Raw genomic sequence first — 18,847 nt, 5'->3', positions numbered from 1 at the left:
GTGGCTTGAGGTGCATGCATGAACTGACTGACCACTCCTACTGCATATGCAATGTCTGGCCTGGTGTGGGATAAGTAGATCAATTTCCCCACTAGGCGCTGGTACCTCGTGCGAGGGGTTGATTCCGCCCCTTCAACTATCTGGAGTCCATGATTCTGCACCATAGGAGTTTCTGCTGGCTTGCAATCAAGTAGACCAGTTTCAGCTAGGAGATCGAGCACATATTTCCTTTGGTTAATGAAGATCCCCTTTCTTGATCTCAATACTTCTATTCCCAAGAAATACTTAAGTAATCCCAAGTCCTTCATTTGGAATTCAGTGAACAAGTTTTTCCTCAACTGGTTGATCTCATCTTCATCATCTCCTGTGAGTATCATATCATCTACATAAATGATTAAGCATGTGATCTTACCATCCCTTTTCTTCAGAAAGAGTGTGTGATCGGAGTTGCTTTGACTGTACCCATACTTCTTCATTACCTCTGTGAATCTTCCAAACCAGGCTCGAGGTGACTGTTTGAGCCCATACAAAGTCTTCTTTAGTTTACACACCTTTCCTCCTTCAAACTCCCCTGAAAAACCCGGAGGTGCCTCCATGTAGATAGGTTTCGCCAGTTCACCATGTAGGAATGCATTGGTTACGTCAAACTGGTGTAGTGGCCAATCTCTGTTTGCTGCTATCGAGAACAGTACCCGAATAGTGCTCATTTTTGCAACTGGAGAGAATGTTTCGGCGTAGTCGACTCCATATGTCTGTGTATACCCTTTTGCCACCAGTCTTGCCTTATATCGTTCAATAGAGCCATCTGGCTTTCTCTTTATGGTGAAGACCCACCGACATCCCACTGTGCGGACTCCATCTGGCTTTATGCACGTCTCCCACGTTTTGTTCTTCATCAGGGCTTTCATTTCTACTAGCATCGCCTCTCTCCAATGGTCAATTTTCATGGCTTCCTCTGCTGTACTTGGCAACTCTTCTTCTTCATAGAGGGCTGCTGCAAATGCTATAGCCATCTCACTCAAGTTTGCCTTAGCTAGATTAGCCACTGAATACCGACTTCTTGAACTCTTCTTTTCGGGGCTGTAGCGTTTTGCCGGAATACCCCGTGTGCTTCTTGGTGGTAGAACATAACGTCCTGTGTCACCATCAACTGCCGCATTTTCTTCTGCACCAGGCTCATTAGGAGTAACAATTGTACTATCTGAGTTGGTTTCAGGAATTACCTGGGATATCACTGGAGGAGGATCTACCTGCGGTGTAGGCGACCGAGGAGGCTCCACAGTGGACGTGATAGGCTCGGCGGTGACACTAGCTTGCTCTGTTGGTTCCGCCAGTGAGTTGTCTGATTGTGACGACACAGCCCAACTAAGGGGTCTAATGTTATCACTCGTGTTCTCCCAAGGGCTCCTATTATAACTCACCCCCTGACCCCGAGTTTGGGCTTGGAAAAAATATTCACACTCCAGAAAATTACAATTCATGGTTGTTATTATTTTTCTAGAGGTTGGATCATAACAACGGTACCCCTTCTGATTAGTTCCATACCCGAGAAAAACACACTTAAGAGCACATGCAGAAAATTTACTTCTCTCATGTTTGGGAATATGCACATAAACTGAGCAACCAAAAACACGAAGGGGAAGAGTAAAAGGTTCAGGAATTTTTGCAAAGGACGAAAGTACCCGCAGGGGGGTTTTCATGCCCAAAATTTTTGTAGGGAGACGATTAATTAAGTACACTGCGGTAGCAACGGCTTCGGGCCACAAGAACTTTGGGACATTTGAGTCAAAAAACAAGGCTCGGGTGACCTCCAAGATTAATCTATTTTTTCGTTCTGCTACGCCGTTTTGTTCTGGAGTATAGGGACAAGTGGTTTGATGAACAAGGCCTTGATTCTTAAAAAATTCTGCCATTTCTTTGTTAACAAATTCCCTACCATTATCAGACCAGAGAATTTTAATCGACGTTTGAAATTGTGTTTGAATTAAGGTGAAGAAATTGACAAATTTTTCAAAAACTTCTGACTTATTTTTCAAAAAATATATCCAAGTTAACCTTGTACAGTCATCCACGAAAATCAGAAAGTATTTAAAACCATGATCACCAGTAATAGGCGCAGGGCCCCACACATCAGCATGCACCAAAGAAAAAATATCCTTAACTCGTGTATCACGAGTTTTGAACGATTGTCTGTGGCTTTTCGCCAAAACACAAGATTCACACGAAATGTCTTTAAATTTAGAAAACTTGGGAAATAGAATTTTAAGATAACCCGAGGATGGATGTCCCAATCTGCGATGCCACAACCAGGCTTCTCGATTAGCAGATCCGTGAGCAAGCATCGCGGTGCCACCTTGTTGAGTAATCTCATCCACATAGTAGAGGCCTTGACGCTCAGTGCCACGCCCAATTATCCTCCTCGTCCTGATATCCTGTAATACGCAGAAATTAGGATGCATCAGTAAAGTACAATCGAGCTCCTTAGTCACGTGACTAATGGACATGAGTTTATGAGATAATTTGGGCACATAAAGACAGTTGGATAATTTCAAGGTGGGTGAAATTTCTATGGTTCCACTTCCACCTACGGCTGTCAGTTCCCCATCGGCAGTTTGAATCACACTCTTTGTAGCCTCATTGATTACAGAAAAATCATTTTTATCATATGTCATTGTATCTGTGGCCCCGCAATCAAATATCCACCCACTTTCCTTAAAATCAGTTATACTTCGAGCCATGTACGCAGCGGAAATTCTTTCTAAGGGTGCAAAGGGATTTGGGGTCACATATGAAATTTCAGATAAATTTGGGGCTGTTTTTCGGTTTTTAACATGGTGGGGGGCTAAATCGAGCATCATTCTTAATATGGGGTGCAAATTGCAAATTCTGGGACTGATGGGGTGGATTTCCTATATTACTCAGATTAGGAGGACTTGATTGCAAAACAAAACATGGATTAGGGTTGTTAAACCCCAATCCGTTACCTCCTATCCCGACGGCTCCTCTCCTCTCGGCGAACGCTGCTTCTCCGATCACGTCCGCCTCCCCACGCTTGCCGCCCCCACCGGTTCGGGAATCTCCATCTCCGTTCCTCCCCCGAGGGTTGGTGGCCTCGCGGTTGCCCCCTCCGACTGGAAATAGTCCACCGCTTCCGCCTTCCTCCATCCCGATCGCTATTCGGGCTTTCGCCTTTTGGTTTTCGTCCCACCAATCGGGAAATCCGACCAAGAGGAAGCACGATTCTCTGGTATGCTTCTGCTTCCCACAGTGAGAACACCACAATTTTGATTTGTCCGGTTTAAATCCTGTCTTGCGGTTGGGTCCGGTGGCGCGTGGTGGTGGCGGTTGATTGTGTCGTTGCTGAGGTAGATTCCGGGCAGCGAAACCGAGTCCTACTCCGCCCGATGATGAATCGTCGTTCGTCGCGCCGGTTGGGAGGTCCGAGTTTGCTGCCGGCGGCATTATTTTGAGCCTGGTAGCCTCTCGTTTCACCCTACCGTACGCAACTTCGGCTGAGGGCAGCGGCTGTTCTTTGAGGATATCTCGCCGGATTCCATCGAATTTTTCGTTCAATCCGGTGAGAAATTTGAACAATCGCCTTGTCCCGATGTATGTTCGGAACTGTCCGACCCCTTTGTCGCAACAATCGATTGGTCGATTTTCGCATCGATCTATCTCGATCCAGATTCCATGGAGACGCCGCCAGTAAGTCTCGAGTCCTTGTTCTCCTTGCACTATCTTACTCGCCTTTTCCTCCAAATCATACAACAGGTACGGATCGGAAGTGCTTGCGAAGGTGACGAACAAGCTCTCCCACAGAGCTTGTGCGGTTTGGTGGTGCGCAAAATCCACAACAATATCAGTTTCGATATTGTCGACTATCCACGAGAATACTATCATGTCGGTCTCCTCCCATTCGGCATAGTCTTTTGCCCCCGGTAGTGGTGGTTCTGGTACGCCCGTGATGTATCGGTTTGCCCGTCTTCCTCCGATGGCTATCCTCATCAGTTTGTGCCAGAGAGGATAGTTGTGTCCATTGAGCTTGACTGCCAGAGTAACTTGTTTACTCATCCTTAATCTCGAATCCTCTACATATGGCTTCTCTTCTTTGTTGTCTGCCATTGCAGGTATGGATGGAGTGTCTGCCTTGGTTTTGGTCGAAGGGTTTGAGAGGGGTATTGAACTGTGATGAATCAATTTCTGAGTTCACCAATTAGGATCGAAAAAGCATGCTCTGATGCCATGTTGAAAGGCTCAATTTTATTCATCTTTCTTGATTGATTTACAGTGAGGAATACGCAGCCTCAAATACACACCAAGATCCCTCTATACATGGTAAGATTTACCCTAGTATCAATTACAATTAATGTGTGCAAATCAATCTAATTCCCTAATTGATTCTTAATTGATCTCTTTCCAACAGGTTGCAATAATGAAATTCATTATCAACTTGGTTCTTTCCCTATATCAATTAAAAATGAGTCACTCACTCCTTTAAAAAGTTTATGAAGTAAAAGTTATTCACTCATTTTATATAGATATGTTACGTCTATATAAGGAATTTTAGTATTATTACGTAGAGTATGAGTGTGTTATATTGCTAACTCACCCCTAAATTATTAACAATAACTAAATACTATATATTAGATTATGAAATCAGGGTACAAGATAATCCATCAATGAGTATCAATGCAATAAACAAAAAGGGTGAACTACAAAAATGGTCCCTGGACTATAGGTTTATCTCGCCCATAGTCCCTGGACTTTAAAAATATCACCAGACATCCCTGGACTAAGGGTTTATCTCGAAAATAGTCATTTTTCACCATTTTCGGTCGAAAATACCCTTTTGGAGGGTTTTGGGGGTTTGGCAATTTGGTCTTTTTACACTTTTAAAATTTTAAATCTGATATTATTTCAAAATTATTATTCTTCTTCCCTTTTGTCATCATTCACTTTGTTTCTTTATTTCAATATTATATTTAATTTAACAAAATTAAATTTTAAATTTCAATTTTTAAATATCAATTAATTTTTAAATATCAATTAAAGATTGAATTAGTAATTGATCAATCCCAATCCCTATCCCTATCCCTATGTAGAGTATATCAGTTTTAGATCTGAGCTTGCTTATATATTTAGATAACTCAATTATTTAGCTAGTTCTCTAATCTATTAGTTAGGCAAGAAAACTAATATAATAATTGAATAGGCATGATTACGAATATGCCAGCATTTACTACTCTTGAGTGATGGAAAGTCTATATAAAGGAAGGTAAGCGATGACATTCACCAACACTTGTTCAATTGCTATTTCCTTTCTGTGCAATGGCAATCACAATGAAATACTTCTTCATATCTGCAATGTTCATACTTATTTTCTTGTTCACATCTCTGGATTTCACTGGTTAGTTCATTTTTTTTTCTCTTTTCAATATCAGTTAAATTCATCTTTAATTAATGTACAATTGTTCACTTTCAGTTATAGTTGAGACATAAAAAGTATTACAGTACTTTTTACTGATCAATGGAAATTGTTTAAACATCTCTAACTCAATTATATGCATTTGTCTAGCCTATCACTTCAATAAATAATATTCGTATCTTTTTCGATCCATCATGACTATGTATAGTGCGATACATACTTTTAACTTAAAACTCAAAGTATTCCTCTCCCGCCATTAAATATCCCATTTTTCCTTTTTCCGTACATCCAGCAATAAATGTCTCATTGCATTTTTTATTATATTTAGTAAATGGACCCTAAATTCCACTAACTTATTACATCATATTTTATTATAAAACCAATATATAAAAATACGCTCACAATCCATTAATTTTTCTACCAATTTTACTACATAAAGTTAAACAATTTTTTAAAATTTGTACTAGTCAAATATGAGATATTTAATTATGAACGAAGGGAATACAAGTTACTAAAAGATACTACTACAAGACTAGATTTAATAAAAGATATGGGATTCAAATTATAATTTTTGTTGACCTTGTTGTTTGAGAGAAAAAATCGGTCTTACCAAACCGAGTCAGGGGTGGACCACCTTATGACTAAGTTTGTCAAATGTCTATTCTCAAACATTTTGACATATACTAGTATTTCTCAGGGAGCACTAGGTTCCTTTCATATTTAGAGACACAACATCCTTCCAACCACATGCTACCACATGGCACGTAGTTGTAACATAATAACATAATTAAGCAAGAAAGGATGACAAAGGATAGCACAAAAGAATTACCTCAAATGGTATAAAGGACAATTTATGTTGCATTAAATGCACTTTATTTTACATTATAGACTAAAATGCAAAATAAAATGCATTTAATGCAACATAAACTATCTTTTATGCAATCTGATAATCTAAGTCATCCACTAAATTTTTTGCTTAATAATACTATGTTGTTGCTTATAAGTGCCACATGGCAGCATGTGGTTGGAATGATGGTGTGAACTTAAAAAGTGATATTTTTGAAGTGCATCTCATATTTCTTTTTCCAATTCTGTAACCTATCAAAAATTTTCTTTTTTCAAATTCTCAAAATGTTGTTACCTACGCCCCTGGACTAAGTTGCACTTAATCGTCATTAAAAACCCTTTACTAGTTTTCGATAACTGATGCAGCGGCTCAAATCGGGGTATGCTACGGACGGAACGGCGCCGGCCTACCCCCTCCGTCCCGAGTCGTGCAGCTATTCAAGCAATACAACATCAAAAGAATGCGAATCTACGACACATACAAACCCGCCCTGGAAGCCCTCCGCGGCTCGGACATCGAGCTCACGGTCGGAATCCTCAACATGCAGCTCGAGGAGATCGCCGCCAGCCAAGCCAACGCGAACCGCTGGGTCCAAAACAACATCCGCAACTACGGAAACGTCCGCTTCCGCGCCATCATCGTCGGCAACGAGGTCAGCCCGATCCGACCCGACACAGCCAGATACGTCCCGTTTCTTCTCAACGCCATGCGCAAGATCCGCGCTGCCCTCGACGCCGCCGGCCTCCGCCAAATTAAGGTCACCACAGCCATCGAGACCGAGGTGGTGGACCCCACCACCAATTTCCCGCCAAACAAGGGCGATTTCCGGCGCGAGGTGAGGCCGTTTCTCGACCCGATTGTGGCGTTTCTTTCCGACACGGGCGCGCCTCTCTTCGCCAACATATACCCTTTCTTCGCATATCTAAACAACAAGGCGCAGATTTCGTTCAACTACGCCTTTCTGCAGCCGAACAGCGGCATCACTGCGGACGGCGTTTACTACGACAATCTCTACTACGCGCTCGTGGACGCCGTCAACGCGGCGCTGGAGAAGAGCGCCGCGAGGGTCTCGGGCGCGGCTTCTGCGGACCAGGGCAGGCCGAAGAAGCCGCCGCCCGAGGTGGGAGGGGGGGAGTCGGGCGTGCCGACGGCCGGGTCCGGGGATGCGACGTCGAGTATTGAGAATGCGAGGATTTATAATAATAATTTGGTGAGGGTTGTGAAGAAAGGGACGCCGAGGAGGCCGGGAAAGCCGATTGAGACGTATATTTTTGCCATGTTTGATGAGAGTGATAAGCCCGGCTCGGAAATGGAGAAGCATTTCGGGCTTTTTAATGCCAATGGGAACCCCAAATACCCCATGAATTTTAATTAGCTAAAAAATCATGGTTGAAGAAAATAAAGGCCTTTTGTTATGTTATATGTAGCCATATGTGTGTGCAATTGCTTGAACTATAATAAAGAGTTGATTGATGGAATCTTTTTAATGTTTGTGAATTCCCAATGTTTAAATGAGATATAAGTTAAGATAAATAAAATGGCACATATGATTGGAGTTATCAAGATCTTTGATAATAATGAGTAAGATCTTTGATATTATATTTCTAATTTCCTTTCCTTTTTTTAATTTTATCTTTTTTCTAATAATAAAATTAATTTTTTTTCTATTTTTTAGAAATTTATTTTGTTTTTTTTGAGTGTAAATAATGTAGTTTAATTTTTAATTAAACATTTTATTTGGAAGTATAAAAAATATAAAAATAATGATAAATGTGAACCGTGTTAAGTTTTAATAATATTAATGCTTAAATTTATGTTTTAATAATATTAGTGCATAAGATTAAATATCTATTTCTACACTGAAATGTGAATGCCCTAATAAGACAACGAAACAAAGTAAAGTATACTGTCTATTGATTTAAAAAGATGTAAATTATGTGCATATTCAACCACTATCAATACTAATGAAAATGTAGAAAGTCTTTTCACTTTAGGGACATATAATATCATATTCGAATTAATTGAAAGCGACATTAATTTGATAATGAAGTGTTCTGACTTATCCGACTACGACTAATTGCTACTAGGTCAATACACTTCCATTTCCCATAAAATCTTGAATTCTGTATTATTTTAACTTTTAGCAATAATTGATCATTAATATAAATTTGGGCATCTGATGAATTTATTTTATAATTGATTAAAAGATCAATTATAAAACAAATTCAAGTAATTGATTACGATAATAAGATATAATTTGATTATAATCAATCTTTTTCCTGATTTGTAGCTAGGGTAAATGTATTCTCTAGTCAACGAGTACTTATGGAAAATGGAATGTGAATGTTCTAAGAGCATCCGCAATGGCGCCCGTCGCGGCGGAATTCCCACGGATGTCCCGGAATTTCGCCGGGGACGTCCGCCATTAGCCACTCATGGCACGGATACGGAATTGAGCTGAGGACGTCGCAGGTCCGCGGACGTCTGACGTGGCACGGACGTCCGAAAATAAAAAAATGGAGATGGGTATCGATCCCTGTACCTCTCGCATGCTAAGCGAGTGCTCTACCATCTAAGCTACACCCCCTATGATAGACAATTCATATATTTATAAATTTGTCCTTTTGCATAGAAAATCTTCATGTATAAAGTATATTCAAATGAATTCTTCAAGGTAGTTCAAATTGGTTACCAATTTAATGTTGATAATACTATGAACGTAATACAAATTTTTATTTTAATAATAATATACTTTTTTTTTGTAATTATGTATTTTTTTTATAATGAAGCATGTTTTTTATAAATAAAGTGGTTGCATTTTTTCCGTATTCGCGTCGAAATTATAATTCCGTAAATTTGTGAATTTTTTATAATGTCACGGAATTCCGCACGGAATTCCGATTTTTGCATTTATTTTTTTTTATTTTTTTAATTAATTATGTATTTTTTTAATAAAGTATGTTTTTTAAAAATAAAGTATGTTCGTTTTCTCCGTATTCGTGTCGAAATTTTAATTCCGTAAATTATTTGCTTCCGGAAATTGGTTAATTTGTGAATTTGTGAATTTTTTAATGTGGGAATTCCGTCGGAAATTCCGTAGGGGAATTCCGCCACTGTGCAGTGGGAAGTTCTTATGACGTGGCAGAGCAGTGGGAAGTCTTTATGACGTGGCAGAGTAGTGGGAAGTCCTTATGATCTGGCAGTGGGAATTCCGCGGGGAATTCCGCTGGGACATCCGCACCACTGCGGATGCCCTAAGAAGCCAACGAGGCAAAGTATACATTTTTATTGATTTAAAAAGATGTAAATTATGCATATGTTCATAATCGATGGAGCAAAAAGGAAATATTTTCTAAATAAAAAATTTCAACATCAATTATTGCTGATGAAAATGTAGAAAGCTTTTTCACTTTAAATCTAGCTTAAACTAATTACTGATTTAATAGCTTTCCATGGAAGTGGATAAGAACTAGTCAACAGCATTTCGTAGATAGTGGTATTAATATTATATTTGAATTACTAATTCATAGTGACACAGTAATATTCCTGAAATATTTTGTCTTATATATAAAGTTATGATTTATAAGGCCCAATTGTTTAGGATATCTGCAAGGCCCAATTGATTGTGCTTGCTGGCCCAAATCTGCTACTCCCAAGGCTTCTCCATAAATCGCACACCAACAGTTTGAAAGAATGACTCGCTTGAAAAATGTTGCTGGCGGTTTGAACCTTTAGAAGCTAAGATCGAATATGCATTCAGTTTATCTTTGACACTACATATTGAAGTGCCATACCGTATATAGTTTCACATCATCGTTACTTCGTGTTTTATTTTGATATATTTAAAAAATAACGAAATAGAATTTATTTCTCTTCGTCCCTTAAATTTTGTCATATTTTAATCGGGCACGAGTTTTAAAAAATGTAATGGAGAGTGAATTGAAAAAGTTAGTGTAGAGTGAATCCTACTTTTATTTATTATTTTATAACAAAATGTGAGTTGAAATAAGTTAGAGTTAGAGTTAGAGGTATATGAGGTTCACTACCAAAAATGATAAAAAGTAAAATGTAACATATTTTGTGGGACGAAAGAAAATAAAAGAATGTGACAAAATATAAGTTTCATAGCTAACATTAGAATTCTCCACCATATACTGAAAGTCTTCAACTTAGATCTAGATTCCCTCACTACTCTATAACTAGATTCTATCTAAGTTTCATAGCTAACATAAGAATTCTCCACCATATACTGAAAGTCTTCAACTTAGATCTAGATTCCCTCACTACTCTATAACTAGATTCTATCTACATTCATTAGAGTGGTGTACTATGAAAAGGACACACTCATTGACCTGCTTATTAGATATTTTTTCCTTGTTTGTTATAATGTATGAATATAACTAAAATTATCAGGATGAAATTTTTGTTTGAATAATAAGGGCATTAGCAATGGGGCGCCCTAAGGCGCGCCCTAAGGCGCGCCCTATGGCGCGCCACGTCAGCAGTTTTATCCTCCTACCTCCCCACCTGCAGTGGGGCGCCCTATGGCGCGCCACATCATCATTTTATTTATTTGTTTAATTGATTTAAATGTTTTCAACTAACAATTAATAACGAGTAAATAAAAAGGTCGAAATAACAAACGGGGACACATTAATAAAAAAAGAAGTTACACCGTTCAACTTACAAAAAAAAAAACTAAGTCGGTGCAATTCCCAACTTCCGACGCAGTTCATCTATCAATGCCCGGAGGTATTCGGCTTCGTCGGGGTCGGTACACTTCTTGAGGGCCTTGTGCGTCTCCAACAACGTCCTCGCCATCGACGCTGTCGCCAACGACGAATACACTTCGGCTGCCTGGGGCGGGAGCATTTCCGGGAGCAGAGGTGGGGTTGCAGCGGTCGAGGATGAGGTCGCGGCCGCCTTCCCTTTGGCCTTCGCAGCCTTGACGCCGGGAGGACGTCGGGAGGACATCGGTGTGCCGGAACCGCTGTCGTCCACGTACAACCGGTTGAGGTCAACCGGTTGATTGCCGCTGCCGCTGCTCGTGTAACCACCAACTTCGGTGGTCTTCATCCTCTTTGGCGCACTAGTGTGCAGAATTCCACCTTGGAATTTCTGCTTGTCCCTCAAAAGCGTCCAGATGGCCTCGTGCTTGAACTCGCCGAACATCGACCGGTACGACAATATCGCTTTAGCACGCACGTCTTCCCAGCTCTCGCCGCTCCCCTGTGCCCGCGCGCACTTCTCGAACTCCGCCGCGTACAAGTTCACTTGCTTCTTCACTTGATCCCAGTGCTTGCGGAGTTGCTCACGCTTGCGCTTGTACGCGTTCGGCGGCTTGGACGCATTGTAGAGGTCGGCGATGCGCTCCCAGTACGCGAACTGCCTCTGGTTGTTCGCGAATATCGGATCTTCCGATATATCTACCCAACACCGGGCCAAAATGAGAGTTTCCTCGTCGGTGTAGTTTGTACGACCGGGGGCGTACTCATCGCAATCACCGGGAGGCGGCAACTTCTGCGCCCGCTGCCGGTTCCGCTTCTTTTTGGCTGGGGCGGAAGCGGTCGCGGCGGGGTCGGGATCGGCCGCTGCGGCGTCACGTCGGGAGGGGGCGACTGGTCGGGTTGGAGACGGCTCCATGTCCGACAACCCATACGAGTCCGTACTGAAATCGGGATCGTATTGGGCGTTGGTGTCGAACGAACGATATTGGCCGGGTTCTGTACCCGGCCAACGCGCATCTCCACTAAACATAGGACTATTTGGACTTGAAGCCATTTCGTAGTAATTATGTAAATGTAAGTTTCGAAAGTGAAATTGTGAAATGAAATGTAAAACGAATGAACTCTATTTATAAAACAACCAAACCGCGTGCCATCGTCCGCGACCTATCGTCCGTGTACGCCACAATGGGGAGGACGATGGCGCGCCCGATGCCTATCGTCCGCAGCCATCGTCCGTGTACGCCACAATGGGGCGGACGATGGCGCGGACGATAGGCATCGGGCGCGCCATCCTCCGCGCCCTTAGTATCGGCCGCGACGATCGTCCGCGACCTATCGTCCGTATCCGCAATGGGCGCGGACGATCGATGGCGCGGACGATGCGCGCCATCGGGCGTGCCATCGTCCGCCCATTGCGGATGGCCTAATAGTTAGGATTTAGAATATTATTTATGCGGAAAAGTTAATGCATGCGAGAGATACAAATATTCATTGATGCATAGTTGTATCAACTTTGTTATGTGTTAATGAGTATACTACTAGGAAGTTTTGGTTTATTCATTAATTTTTAATTTATATGAAAATATGTATCCCAGAAGAGTTATAAGCATCAAGAATTATTCTTATAACCAGTCGCATAATCGAACAACTAGTAAGAGCCCTTTTCAGATTGTTTATGGGCGCAACCCAATCACTCCGTTGGACTTGGTGCCTATTCCCATCACTGAACACTTTAGCTCCGCTGGGGAGGAGCAGGCTAAGCAGATTCGAGAGGTGCATGAGCAAGTGAGATAGTTCATTATCCAGCAGAATGACAAATATAAACTCGAGCTGATAGGCGACGGAAGAAAGTGGTTTTTTAAGAGGGTGATTTAGTTTGGATTCATTTGAGAAAGGAGCGGTTTCCTAGAGGGTGTTGGGGAGAGTTACAGCCCAGGGCGGATGGTCCTTTCCGTATTCTCAAACGGATAAATGATAATGCATACATGTGGATTTGCCAGGTCAGTACAATGTGTCGGCTATATTCAATGTTGCTGATTTATCTCCATATGAAGGTGGTAGTGAGGATGAGGCAGCTGATGTGGATGAAATGACGTCAGTAGATAAAGCAGACTCAAGGTCGAGTCTTTTTCAAGAGGGGGAGTATGATGCAGCCCGGACGTAGAAATCGGGCTAAAACCTACGGTGTCAGAATGACTTAAAATTCGCACAGTGCTTGCGAATCGTGATTTGGAATCAACCTCATCGCGACTATCGCGATGATGGACGATGGATTTTGGCCATCTGACATCATTTCGTGGGTGAAAACGACATTTTACTGTTTTTTCGGACTTATTTTTAATTTTCCGTTTTGCGTTTTATTTCCTTTTGAATTGTTGATAATAATATTTCTGTCTTCACAGAAACTAGGGTTTCTCTGATTTCTTCTCCGTTCAGTCAGTTTCTCTATACGATTTGCTTCAAAATATGTGTTGGCATTTGAATACACTGTGTTGATATTTTAAATATCAATGTCAACACAGTGTATTAAAATACCAACTAAGTTTGTGTTGATATTTCAATGTGACCGTGTTGACATTTTTAATACACTGCGTTGACGAATTAGCAAGTTAGTAATTTAAGAAAAGTTAGCAACGGATTTCGCCCCTACTTGAAGAGGGGGAAATGTTCAACACGGCAAAAATCTAAAGAATTGAAAGTTCATAGATAATCATAGGTTGTTATTCAAATTTAAATAAATCAGAATTGGCCAAAATCCATAATTCTAGCTATAATTAGCCCATACTTAAAAACAAAATAAAGAATGAAAAATAGGAATTCAACTTACAATTACTATCGTTTCATGTTCACATATATAGCAATAATTACGCCGACAGAGAAAATACGTACATGAACAAACAAATACTCCCTCCGTTCCCTAATAGGAGTCACTCTTTGACCGGGCACGAGTTTTAAGAAAGGTAAAGAAAAGTTGGTTGAAAAAGTTAGTGGAATGTGAGACCCATTTTTTTATATTGGTTTTATAATAAAATGTGAGTGAAGTAGGTTAGTGGAATGTGTGACCTACTACCATTTAATGGTAAAAATGAAGAGTGACTCTTAATGGGGGACGGACCAAAATTGAAAAGAGTGACTCTTAATCGGGGACGGAGGGAGTAATTCACACTCACACACACAAGAGATCGACCTATTATACGCCAAAGGCTCCTTATTCCATTACAACTTATTATTGCATAATCACCAACCTAGTAAAAACGAAGCGGGTATTTGGGTCTCCCATTTGAATAAAAGATCCCAAAATTCCTCTCATATTCCGGGCCGGGCTTCAGATCCTCATCAAACATAGCAAATATGTACGTCTCAATCGGAATCCCGGGCCTTTTCGGCGTCCCTTTCTTCACAATACGCATCAAATTATTATTATAAATCCTCGCATTCTCAACGGTCAGGAAATCTTCATCTTCATCACTTAGTTTCCTCCCGCCTCCTTTCTTCTTCTTAGGAGGCGCAGGCTGCCCGGTCTCCGACACCGTCGTGCTGACTGAACCCGATTGCAACCTCACTGACAATGACGACGACGACGACGAAGCAAGGATTTTCTCCATGGCCGAAAGCACAGCGTCGAGTATGGCATAGAAAAGGTTGTCGTAGTGGACGCCGCCGAGCTTCTCGCCGCTGTTAGGCTGCAGGAGTGCGAAGGGGAGGCGGATGTGTTCCTTGTCGTTCATGTACGCGATGTAAGGGTAGACGTTCACGAGGAGAGGGGCTCTCGTGTCGCTGAGGAATTCGACGATGGGACGGATGAACCATGTCACGTTCGGTTTGAACTCCCCGTCCTTTGGAGGCGTCGATTTTCCGAGGAGGTCGGTTTTGATGGAGGTGGAGACGATGATGTTGTTTCCGACGCAGAGTCCGTTGAGAGAGTTGTATATGTGTTTCATAGCCGGGAGGACGAAAGGTGCGTACCTTGACTCGAGGCTGACCTCGTTTCCAACGGCAATGTATCGGAATTTGACGTCTGGATAGCTTAGTATGTTAGCCTATGACGAAAATAGAAATAAGTTAGTGAAATATAAGACACAATCGCTAAAAAAATAGTTAAAATAAAACAAGATATTACTACTATAAGCATTTAATTTTGGCAAAAAGAATTCTTTAGTTAAGTTTGTAGATGAGTGTGGACACACAAGAATGTCACATTTATTATAAAGATAGTGTACTTAATCGTAGATGTTACATAAATGCATGTAGTATTATACATGGTTGGTTTTTGAGTGGTGAATAGACATAAATTTAAAAAATCGCCGCATGATAGACTCAAACCCGAGATCTTTAGCCTCGAGGATTAATCACTCTAGCATTAGGGAAACTGGCACCATATGCCATTCTTAAGTAGTAGTACCTAAATAAGTGAATAAAATTAAGAGTAAAATATAGAGTTAGTCCTTGATAGTTTTAGACAGTGGAGAGTGAACACTTTTTAAGACTAAGAACTACTTCCTTAATTCCATAGTAGTAGAGTAATTTTACCATTTTGGTGCTTAAGAGAGAGAGAGAGTAATTTTGCTATTTTGGTGCATTCTAGAGTCATTTCCTTTTTAGTAAAAGTACAAAACATTTATTCTTACTTACTTTACTCTCTCTTACTTTATTTTCTCTTCATCTCTATACCTTTTACATTTTCTACTTTATTCTTCTTTTACTTAACTCACTTAATACATTTTTCCTTAAATCGTGTGCTGAAAAGAAATGTCTATACTACCGCAGAACAAAGAGAGTAGTACTTAAAAAGATGAACTAAGATACATGTTCCACATCACCTTGACCCAGTCGTCTGCGTGGCACTGGCATTGGGCTAGGTCCGGGAGATCAGCCTCCGGGATTCCAACCATGAGCTCAATGCTGGTGCCACCTAGAGCCTGCAGAGTGGGCGGGTGGGGGTCGTAGATTCGCATTTTTGTGATGCTATTGTTCTTGTATAGAGCTATCACATCTTCCGTACAAGGAAGATCAGATCCTAGCCGTCCGTAGGCCACACCTACCTTAGCAACTGTGGAGTGAAGAGAAATGCAAATGTTATGTAACGTCAAATATAACTTACAATACTACTATATGTTTAGTGTTTAAAGTATGGATCGGATAAAGCAAATTAAAGAACCTGTGGAGTGAAGAGAGATGGTTATGAGCAGCCCCACCGTCAAAATAGTAGACAGGAAGTCTTTTTGTGAAGTGGCCATGGAAAAGGAAAATGAGTTGACTATGAAGAGTACTACATTCTGAAAAAAAAAGTTCTTTTATAGAGGTTTGGTGATCACACAAATAAATTTAATGTTATTTGTAATTGTTTGCGATCTACTCAGGACAATGAAATTTAGTACTCCCTTCGTCTATGAAATATTGTCCAAGTTTAATTTGACACAGATTTTAAGAAATATAAAGAAAAAATGAGTTGAAAATGTTAGTGGAATGAGGGTCCCACATTTATATATTAGTTTTGTAATAAAACTGTTGGCAATTGAAACATAAAATGAACATAAAAAATATCTCACATCGGTGTACACAAAGAGCTTAATCCACTATATAAGTCTCATGAGCATCTCCTCCTATCACCAATTGGTTTTAGGATGAAACCCATGGATTTCTATCATGGTATCAGAGCGGGTCACCGATTGTGGGCTAAAATTGACTGACCCAGCAGTATATCTGGGCTGAAACCGAAAAAAATGACTGACCCAACAGTATAACTGGGCTGAAAATTTAGGACAGTGGTCCAACCGATCGGAAAAAAATTGGGCCGATTGTCCAATCGATCATAACAAAGTCCAACCCCTCCAAGATTCACCTTGAAGGGTTTGAGGGATGGTGTTGGCAATTGAAACATAAAATGAACATAAAAAATATCCCACACATAAAATGAACGTAAAAAATATCCCACATCTGTGTACACAAAGAGCTTAATCCACTATATAAGTCTCATGAGCCTCTCCTCCTATCACCAATTGGTTTTAGGATGGAACCCACGGATTTCTTCAGTGGGATGGAACCCACAGATTTCTTCAGTGGAAAGTGGGGATCATTTACCAAAAATAGAAAAAAAAGAAGTAAAGTGGACACTGCTTAATCTACTATATAAGTCTCATGAGCCTTTCCTCCTATCACCAATTGGTTTTAGGATGAAACACACAGATTTCTTTAGTGGAAAGTGGGGATCATTTACCAAAAATAGAAAAAAAAAGTAAAGTGGACACTTTTCACGGACGGACCAAATCGGCAGACAACATTTCACGGACGGATCGAGTAATATATCACTTCAACGAAGAGTCAAGGAACATGAACCGGCAACTACGACAGCCCAGCTCGGCCCAGTCCGGCCAAATTGGCCAACTCAACGAGAGTGGGCCAGCCAGCATGGCAGGCCCAAATCCATAAATTTTTTAATTTTCAATTTTTTTTAATTCAAATGTTGCAATTTTTTAATGTTTTAATTCAATTGTTAAAAAATTACACCGAACTCAACTACCAAGTCGAACCGACACTACGGCATTATCTCGAAGGCCTTGCATGCATGTATGTACCATCTTAGTAGATACTATGACCATAATAATGCAACCAATATGTTATGAATTATATATGAATGAATGTTTGGGGGAGAGAAGACAAAGCAAAGTGTAATCAATCAAACTAGTGTAACTTCTATGCAATGTATAAACCATTAGTTTATTTGTATTAATTAAATATTGGAAAAGTAAGCAATTATATATCATAATAATAATATAAATAAATATGTACTCTCTCCGTCCCACTCAAGATAGCCACGTTCTTGAGTGGCACGAGATTTTAGGAAATATTATTAGGTGGAATAAAGTAAAGAGGAAAAATGTAGATGAATATTTTAATGAGGGGAGATGAGAAACGAGGTTATATTCAAAATTGGAAAGTGACCATTTTGATTGAGACAAACAAAAAAAGAAAGGTGGTTATCTTGAATGGGACAGAGAGAGTATGTAATAACAATAACAAAACACACCAATATTATTTGCGATAATAAAATTGAAATTACATTGAAGTACTTCATCCGTCCATCATTTAAATAGCCTTTTTGACTTAGCACAAGTTTTAAGAAATTGTTTAACCCTGTGAAGAAAAATAAAGGAAGAAAGTGGGTGAAATATAAAACCTGTTTAAAATATTAGTTTTGTATTGAATTACGATGGTAATTACTTTAATTTGTGTTGGCTACATATTCTCTCCACCGTCAATCAACCATCTCCGTAGCTGTGTATGAAGGAGTAATATTTTGAAAACTTTTTCACATGATCCATCATATAAATGAATGTAATTATAGTATAACATAACGACTGTAAGTTGTTATAATCAATAATTAGGTCATATTTCCTCCGTCCACCATTTAAAGAACTATTTTACCATTTTGGGTTGTCCATGATTTATAGAACCATTTACTTTATTCCACCTTTATTATGCGGACCTCACATTCCACCAACTTTATACTCACAATTTAATACTCCCTCCGTCCCATAGTAGATGTCACACTTTCCTTTTCAGTTTATCCCGCAAAAGAAGTCACATTTCCTCTTTTGAAAAAAGTTTCCTCTCACATCAATTAAAAAATTATATTTTCTCTCACCACTTAACATACAAAATAACATCTCCTAAAATCTCGTGTCATTTCCCAAGTGTGCCATCTTCTTTGGGACGGAGGGAGTACTATAAAACTAATACGGATCATACATTCCACTCACTTTCTCCATTCACTTTTATTCATAAAGTCAAACAATTTCTTAAAACATGTGCCGAATCAAAAGAGTTCTTTAAATGATGGACGGGGTA

General features: G+C 40.1%; 2 protein-coding genes across 2 annotated transcripts; one reads left to right on the top strand and one right to left on the bottom strand.

The window, feature by feature from the left end:
* The first annotated feature begins 5,251 nt into the window (after positions 1-5,251).
* Positions 5,252-7,750, top strand: LOC121778727 (glucan endo-1,3-beta-glucosidase, acidic-like). The gene is made up of 2 exons (XM_042176134.1): positions 5,252-5,407; positions 6,638-7,750. Exons 1-2 carry the CDS (start codon positions 5,329-5,331, stop codon positions 7,645-7,647), a joined length of 1,089 nt encoding a protein of 362 aa, XP_042032068.1. The 5' UTR covers positions 5,252-5,328; the 3' UTR covers positions 7,648-7,750.
* Positions 7,751-14,108: 6,358 nt separating this feature from the next.
* Positions 14,109-16,296, bottom strand: LOC121778510 (glucan endo-1,3-beta-glucosidase, acidic-like). The gene is made up of 3 exons (XM_042175874.1): positions 16,158-16,296; positions 15,820-16,049; positions 14,109-15,039 (listed from the first exon to the last, which is right to left on the bottom strand). Exons 1-3 carry the CDS (start codon positions 16,234-16,236, stop codon positions 14,245-14,247), a joined length of 1,104 nt encoding a protein of 367 aa, XP_042031808.1. The 5' UTR covers positions 16,237-16,296; the 3' UTR covers positions 14,109-14,244.
* Positions 16,297-18,847: the final 2,551 nt, after the last annotated feature.

This window comes from Salvia splendens, chromosome 19, assembly GCF_004379255.2.
Source record: "Salvia splendens isolate huo1 chromosome 19, SspV2, whole genome shotgun sequence".
NCBI classification, from domain to species: Eukaryota; Viridiplantae; Streptophyta; class Magnoliopsida; order Lamiales; family Lamiaceae; genus Salvia; species Salvia splendens.
This window is presented reverse-complemented; position numbering and strand designations above follow the sequence as displayed.

Coding starts and splice junctions, on each gene's coding strand:
- LOC121778510 (XM_042175874.1), bottom strand. CDS start 16,236: ATGGCCACTTCACAAAAAGACTTCCTGTCTACTATTTTGACGGTGGGG. Junction 16,050..16,157: donor CATCTCTCTTCACTCCACAG/GTTCTTTAATTT, acceptor TTCACTCCACAG/TTGCTAAGGTAGGTGTGGCC. Junction 15,040..15,819: donor ACGCAGACGACTGGGTCAAG/GTGATGTGGAAC, acceptor TTTTCGTCATAG/GCTAACATACTAAGCTATCC.
- LOC121778727 (XM_042176134.1), top strand. CDS start 5,329: ATGGCAATCACAATGAAATACTTCTTCATATCTGCAATGTTCATACTT. Junction 5,408..6,637: donor CACATCTCTGGATTTCACTG/GTTAGTTCATTT, acceptor TAACTGATGCAG/CGGCTCAAATCGGGGTATGC.